This window comes from Austrofundulus limnaeus, unplaced genomic scaffold (assembly GCF_001266775.1).
Source record: "Austrofundulus limnaeus strain Quisiro unplaced genomic scaffold, Austrofundulus_limnaeus-1.0 Scaffold20, whole genome shotgun sequence".
In the NCBI taxonomy this organism is placed as follows: Eukaryota; Metazoa; Chordata; class Actinopteri; order Cyprinodontiformes; family Rivulidae; genus Austrofundulus; species Austrofundulus limnaeus.
This window is the reverse complement of record NW_013952422.1, coordinates 1,457,662-1,465,534: the sequence shown is the minus strand read 5'-3', so window position 1 is coordinate 1,465,534 and position 7,873 is coordinate 1,457,662. Positions and strand designations below refer to the sequence as shown.

General features: G+C 40.2%; 1 protein-coding gene across 1 annotated transcript in view; it reads left to right on the top strand.

The window, feature by feature from the left end:
* Positions 1–73: 73 nt before the first annotated feature.
* Positions 74–7,873, top strand: part of ggt5b (gamma-glutamyltransferase 5b) — an 8,937-nt gene continuing 1,137 nt past the window's right edge. Inside the window, exons 1-11 of the mRNA XM_014003775.1 lie at positions 74–413; positions 2,336–2,463; positions 2,560–2,655; positions 3,923–4,118; positions 4,997–5,157; positions 5,241–5,387; positions 5,470–5,603; positions 6,879–7,066; positions 7,140–7,231; positions 7,313–7,422; positions 7,494–7,604. Coding sequence (XP_013859229.1) covers positions 238–413; positions 2,336–2,463; positions 2,560–2,655; positions 3,923–4,118; positions 4,997–5,157; positions 5,241–5,387; positions 5,470–5,603; positions 6,879–7,066; positions 7,140–7,231; positions 7,313–7,422; positions 7,494–7,604 — 1,539 coding nt within the window. The 5' untranslated portion in view covers positions 74–237. The remainder of the gene's footprint in view (positions 414–2,335; positions 2,464–2,559; positions 2,656–3,922; positions 4,119–4,996; positions 5,158–5,240; positions 5,388–5,469; positions 5,604–6,878; positions 7,067–7,139; positions 7,232–7,312; positions 7,423–7,493; positions 7,605–7,873) is intronic.

The following is a 7,873-nucleotide window of genomic DNA, read 5'->3' as shown; positions in this document are numbered from 1 at the left end:
ACACACACACACACACACACACCACTACCACCTACCCCCCACGCACAGCCAGTAGGCTACTATCCCTGCTTTCATTTTAGAGTGAGGAGGAGAAGAGGTAACCGCACCAACAGTTTGGATGATCCAGACTTCACTGAGCGTCTTTGCGCACCGCACGCGGCTGGACTCTTCCTCCTCCTTCAGCTGAAAGTTTTCTCTTTACAACAGAACAAAATATAATTTTAAAAAAAGAGTCTAATGGCATTTAAATGTAAGCCCTGGCTGAGGTGCAGTTGCGTCCTCCTAGTTGTGGTTTGTGCTGTTGCCCTGGTGTGCCTCTGCCTCGCCACGTTTGTCCGGGCGCGCTGCTCCAGGGGCAGCTTCAGACGCGCGGCGGTGGCCGCCGACTCCAAACTCTGCTCCGAGATCGGCAAGTAAGTTCATCTTATTTAACCTGGTAATTTATCACTCTTTTTACCTGCCTTGATTGTGGTTGTCTGTTTATTTATTCATCGTGCTGTCAGGCTCTTAAGGTGAGCTGTCAGATAAGCAGTTTAAGAGATTTGGAGGACTCTGTCTAGAATAGAGATTATACCATCTGAATTATTAGAACAGGTTCTTGATTCATGTTTTTATGATTAATAAGAGAGAAACAGTAATTGAAAAGTGGAAAAAAGATTATATTTGCTCAGCTGTGTCACATAAATTAAGTTAATCTCTCCTTAAGTAGAAAGGTGATATTTGGAGTGCTGCTCTTCCTGCTTTTGTTTTCTGCTATAAAAACTTTGTCTTTCTTTTTTTTTAACTCAAGCCTGTCTTTGTGAAAGATTCATTTCCTGGTAGATGTAGACAATAGACAACTTTGATGTCTTGGCTTTTGATGATTTAAAGTGCTGATGCTGGTCTTTTTCCTGCCAGGATAAACAAAATAAGATAGTTTCCTGTGATCTGGTGCTTAAAGTATGTGTCAGCTACCACACCATGGTTTAACTCAGCATCTGTGAAATTCACTGAGTTGTTGCCATTTTCAAAGTTGGCTGAGATTGAAAAACAATGGCCATCATTTGAACTTGAATCTGTAAATGTAAAGATTACTTTCTGAACGTTGCATTAAAATTCAGTGGTTCTTTAAACCACCGTCTGTCTGACGCTGATTCCAGCAGGTCAAAGTTTTAAACAGATGATGCTTCGAGTTGAGGATCAGTCTCATCCATTAATGCGTCAAATTTTAGCCAACATTAGTAAAGTCGATTTAAACGTTACAACTTATATGTGTGCTAAGACTGCTTTGCTTTGGCGGCCATCTTGAATCTGGTTGACTCCAAAAGTTCAAGTTGTAGATGTTTAATCAATGATTATTTTATGGGAATTGTATTATTATCCAATAGTTCGTGGGATATTTTACAGTGATGAAATGCTTTCTGTTTGCACATTTATTATGTTCAAACTGATTTTTTAATCAGTTTTCTTTTCTGCAGGTATATTCCTGTCCGCCCAATATTCCCAGTGTTTCCAAACCAACACTTTATAGGATCAACCTTCTCTCTAATTCGATCATTTTTCTGCTTTTAAACCACAAAGTTGCAAATAACTCGTGACCAAACTGTTAAGCTGACTTATACACATCTTCTTTACAATTGATTTTACAAAAATAAGTTTTCATGCATTTTGACTCTCATTTGAATGTCTTTGTAACAGTTAAAGCTAAATATCCCAGTGCTTGATTTCTGTGAATTTTCTCAGGACCCCACTCTCGGTGTTTCATGACCCCAACTTTAAGAACCACAGCTCTGTACTTCTTAGACCAACACAATACAACTAAATTTGTCTGTCATTCTACTACGGTACTTCTTTGTCTCGTAAACCCCGAAAAAGTTCAAGCTGGCCTGATTTTTTACAAAGTCAGAACATTCCTAACATTTCCTTTAATCGTTGCTCAGTGAGGACATGTGATCCCATGCCAGCTCCTCTGAAAAGACCTATTCAGGGTCTCAGAAAGAGTGGAAGCCCACACTGCTAGTTTAGTCATCTGGCATGCAGTCAGGTTAAGATAAATCTAAATAACGTAAACCAATAATCTGAATTATACACATTACATGTTTGATTACCGTTTAGTTCAAGTTTAATAACTTTACAAGAGATCAAAGTAGAATAAATGCTTCAGGGATGGGATTATGTTGCCCGTGGTTGACCTCAAGTGCTGGTTCAAACTTGTCTCCTACTCAGAGCACCATAATGAACCTCAGGGTATTTTAAACTGTATGAATGCCTGTGTGTGTGTGTGGGTGTGTGAGTGTGTGTGTGTGTGTGAGTGAGTGGACAAACAGTCTTTGAATGAATTCCCATTGTTTTCTAGGAGCATGCTGGAGCAGGGAGGCTCGGCAGCAGATGGCGCCATCGCAGCTCTCCTGTGCACATCGGTGGTGAATCCTCAGAGCGCAGGGATAGGAGGAGGCTCTATAGTGCTTGTAAAAAATGAAACAGGTGAGATTTTGCCATGCTGTGGCATGTTTTATATGTTCCTTTATCTTTTGTAGATGAAGAGGGTTTTTTTTTTTATGGATGCTCATCTCTCCTCAGGCGGCGTTACGGTCTACAACTTCAGGGAGACGGTCCCCAAAACATTCAAGACCAACCTGTTAAATGACTGTCCCACTACATTCAGAATATCCACAGGTAAGCAGAACTGCTTCATTGTCTTCTTAAAAAAACCTGTTGTCATCCAATTTAAAGCAGTGGGTTTTGTCTCCTGTTTACACCAAATTATTCAGTTGCATAAAGTCCTCCCATCAAACATTTAAGAGATCTTGTAGAACATGTTGAGTCTTGGGGTTCCCTCTCAGCTACTTCATCACTAGATTTCCACCTAATATATGTTAAACTGACTGAGTTATAGCCATTTGTCTGTTTGCTAAGGTCAATTAGTTGCAGCTATCTTGATTTTGGTGGTAGTTTTATTTTAGGAATAAAAACGTATAAAAATGGCACTTTTAACATCCCAGTTTTTGAGTTTCATGTTATAATATCATTCCCACATCAAAAACAGAGTGTTGCTTTGTCTCATTCATGCATGTTTGAGAAATCCTTTATCTCCTGCCATGTGGAGCTGCCTAAATGCTTGTTAGTACAAAGCACCGCCTATTTGTACAAAACCCCTCATAGGAGCTCAGTCTGCAGCCGAGCTCCGGCCACACAGAGCACCCCTCCGCTGAAGGTGCTGAAGTGGGAGTGTCAGAAAGGGTAGGCAGTTCTAAAAGAGACAGAGACCAATTTCTAAGTGTGTAGATGTGATGCACAGCCAAATTTATTTTTTATATATTCACAGCATTTTCATAACAACTGAAGGGAACATAGTTACTTGATTGTGGTATGGGGGTGGGATACATAGAGGAAAAAAAAGACAGGCTTTCTACTCTTGCATGTCTCTTCTCCTACACCTGGACTCCAGTTCTTCTTGGACTAAACCTGCAGTTTTCCTTGTTCTGCCCCACAGCGATGATGAGTTTGGCACTTTGTCCAACTCTCCATCTGCTGCCGGTTCTGATACAAGAGATTAGCTTTCAGAGAATCTGTCAAAAAGCAGAGCAAAAAAGCTTTTGTTTAGCTTCATTGTCCCAAACTTGGATGTTTGGGTTTGAATGTGAAACAAGAGGTTGTTTAGACAGGGTGATAGCAAAGAGAGTCAAAATCCGCAACCTGGTCAGCAGGAAGATTTAAACTGGATAAAGCTGAATTTTATGCAAAAATTGTTACCCGTTCCTCGTCTTTATGTTGCACATTGACCCTATTTACTAATCGATTAATAATCAAACTTAAAGGACAGCTTCCCATCTGAGAATATTATTTTTAAAATGGGGTCACAGCGTAGCACCAGTTTTAGTTTGTATTTTTGTTTCTGCTATTTGTATGATCCAGCTGCATATTTCCTACTTCCACATTGTAGGCGGTCAGTGGATTGGTGTTCCTGGAGAGCTGCTGGGCTATAAAGTGATTCACCAACGACACGGAAAGCTGCCCTGGGAAAAGCTGTTCGAGCCGACAATCAAACTGGCCAGGGAGGGGATCCCCATGCCTCCTTTTCTGGCTCGTTTCATGAGCTCACCTTTAGTGAAAAATTATGTGGAGAACTCATCTCTGTGGTAAATATTTCACACACAGACCGCTCATTCACAAGCAGATAACTGTTAACGCGGATGCAAACAGACAGGTGTTAAAGACTAAACTTTAATGCATGACAAAAAAGTGATCATAAACCAAAACCAAGGTGTAGGAGTCAGAAATATACTGAAAACAAGTAGCAAGTCAGTTATTAGTCAAGTGCAGGACATCAGAACTAAAGAAGAACCGGTGAAGTAAATTGATTTTTAAGCTACCAGAGAGCCTGCAAACCAGAACGATCCCAACAAAGGGACTAAAAACTGAACTCGTCAGAATGAAAAGGAAAATACAGGCATAAAGCCAACATAAACTCAGCCTAACTAGACCCAGAAACCATCCACGACAACATCCTGCCTGTGTAAATTATTATATTCTTCTTGCACAACAGAGCAGGGTTGTTGTCGAGCATGTTCCCGTGCAGTTTTTGTGTGCTCTCTTTTAAAAATGTGTTATTTTTCTGCTAAGAAAAAAAAACAAAAGTTAAGATAAAACAACAGAGTTTTATTTGAAGCTGCTTCAGGTATAGAACTGAATCAATAATCGGAGCAGCTTGGAATACATTTTCTGTAATAAAAAAGTTTTGTGTTTGTTTTTTGATGTCTTTCAGTGTCTCAGTTTTAGTGTGTGTTCGCAGCAGTATGAAGGTTCAAAAACCACTTTGTGTGAACAATATTTAGAATTTGTTTTAATGCTTGCGTATAAATCTGAGTCCCATATCCTGTGCATTGATCCATAACACTCCTGATGGGAAAAACTCAGAATAAAAAACTTTACAGGTATTTTTGTAAGCTGCAATGATCAAACAACAGGTCAGTTCTTTGTTTAATGTGAGATGTAATCTGTATGCTTTTTTTATTAGTGAAGTCTTTTGCAACAATAACAAAACCGTCCTGAAGGAAGGGGACACCTTGAGGCTTTCTATACTTGCAGATACATTGGAAGCCATTGCATTTCACGGGGTAGATGCCTTTTACAATGGCAGGATAGGACAAGCCTTAATCCGAGACATTAAAGCTGCAGGTTGGTGCAAGATAAGCGTGACCAGAATGAGTGTGCATTTCAGAAACGAGGAAGACACTAAACGCTCTTTTGTATTCTTACAGGTGGGACTTTGGAAATGGAGGATCTGAGGTCCTTCAAGGTGCAGGAGGAGGGCGCGTGGACGGTTCCTCTGGGAGACACTCAGATGCACGTCCCTCCACCTCCTGCAGGAGGGGCTCTGCTGGCTTTCGTTCTCCAAATCATGAAAGGTTTGATTTCTTCTCTAGTGACTATAATTGCGTTTCCTGAATGAATTGTTTAAAACCCTGTTTCGTTTTGTTTCCCATGAAGGCTTCTCACTGACTTCAGATTCCCAGGATGGTGAGAAAAAGATCCAGATGTACCATCAATATGCCGAAGCTTTAAAATTTACTAATGGACAAAAGAAGAGCATTTATGATCCTGGATTTAAAAACACACTTCCTGTAAGTTTTCCTAAGCTCATTGCTTTTTTTTTCCTTGTAAAGTTTTAAAGTAAGTTTTACAGAAAAACCTGAGATAAATCCCAAAGTTTGAATTTAACGTAAAATAAAATGGCTAGAAGCCTAAAAACTTGAGTTAAGTTCATTTGTAGACAGTTGTGGTTGAATGTTTCCATCCACTCACGAGCATAGATATCAAATTATGTATTAAGCCCCTGCACTTTCAATTTAAACTGTAATTTACAGCTGCCTGCATGGACAAACCAGGTTTGACAGCCTGTTGAGTGATGTGGTGGGGGGGGGGGGGGGGGGACACACCTAATTGCAAAAAATATATAATTTTTTTTACGTGCACAAATTAACTGCCAGGTTTGAATTCATTTGATCAGAGCAGATCAGTCAAGTAACCCATGACAAATCTACAAATGTAAGTCTGATCAATTCCAAGGAGAACTTAAAAAAATAACAGGTCTGCACCTGAAAACCAGCATCCACAATCAAGTAAATTAAATCAAATTGGTTTAAATCCAGTGCAGTGTTAAAATTATGTATGAGAAATGCATGAACCAAAGTTTAAGTATTATGAATTAAGCAATATTGATGTAAGAGTGTAAGGAGAGGCAGAACAGGGCGGCACAATGGCTCAGTGGTTAGCACTGATGCCTCACAGCAAGAAAGTCCTGGGTTTGATCCCCGGTTCAGACCTGGGGTCTTTCTGTGCAGAGTTTACATGTTGCCCTCATGCTTGCGTGGGTTTTCTCCGAGTACTCCGGTTTCCCCCACAGAAAAAAAAAGGTTGCTTTCAGGCCCAGGCTGAACTCTGTGATAGATGGGGCTGTCCCTCAGTCTGCTGGTTCTGGTTCTGGTTCTGGTTCTGAAGACTCCGCAGTCTATTCTCTAATGGCAGCAGGCCCAAGAAGCAGTGTAGTGGGTGTGTAGGGTCACATGATAGTATGTAATGTGTGCATGTAAACTTTTGAAAACAGCTGTAGCACCTTTTTCAAATAAACTGTCGGGAATATCACAATAACTGCAGAAAAGACTAAAGCAGATTCATTGTGTAAGTAATAAATGTAAATAATGACATTGGAAAAGTAAACAGAAGCATGACTCAGCATAAAAGAGAACATTAAACACACTAAACCATAACAAGAAGCTCAAGTTCTCTTGTAAAAAAAAAAGACTAGCTTGGCTTGGGAACCAAATCTAAAGAATCAACAAGAAAATCAAAAGAATAACTGAGATAATCTGATTTCTTGTGTTTTTTTTTTCTTTCAGACTGCAGATCGTTTGATTGATCCCTCTTTTGCTGACCACATCAGAAAGATGATAACTTCAAACGGCACTCACGAAAACTCTTACTACAACAACATCAAGCCCCCTCCCGATCACCTGGGCACGAGTCACGTCTCCGTCCTGGATGAGAACGGGATGGCCGTCTCCGCCACCAGCACCATAAACCAGCTGTGAGCGGGACTCTCCAGAGGTCCGTGAACACCCTCTGCGCTTGTTTCTCAGTTTTATTGTGTCGTTCTGCAGATTTGGAGGAGCCGTTTACTCGCGGCACACCGGCATCGTCCTGAACAACGAGCTGGCTGATTTTTGCCACAGAACGAACACAGTGAAGGCAGGTAAAGTCACAGGTGAACCCACTGCTCCACACGCTGTGACCATGGTGTTTATATATGACTGTGGTTTCCTGGGTGACGCAGGTGAGCGGCCTCCCTCCTCAATGACTCCTGTGATCCTGGAGTCAAAGTCTGGAAGGATAATCGTGATTGGTGGATCAGGAGGAAGCATGATTACCTCAGCAATGGCCTTGGTAATTAAACACAGGTTGATTCTTAGTTTGTGTGATTCTCTGAACTGAAACATGTTTTTGTTTCCTTCCAGTCCCTCATAAACCGCCTGTGGCTCGGGATGAGCTTAAAGGATTCGATTGCTGCTCCCATCATTTTTGTTGACTCACAGAACAAGCTGAACTTTGAACCACAATTTGATGAGGTACTTAATGTGTAGCATTATGTAAAAACTATCAGAGGTTAAGTACATTTACTTTGTTACAGTACTTAAATATTTTTTGAGGATTTGTAATTTTACCAAGTAGTTTATTTTAAATCGTGCCTTTTACTTTCATTTTGTTACATTTAAAACTTAAAAAATTATTATTTTACTTCTTTGATTTAAAATTAGTACCTATTACTAAAAGTACTTTTTATTTTACTTTCCTTATTTTTGTGAGCAGGTTTATGACTTTTACTTAAGTACTTTTC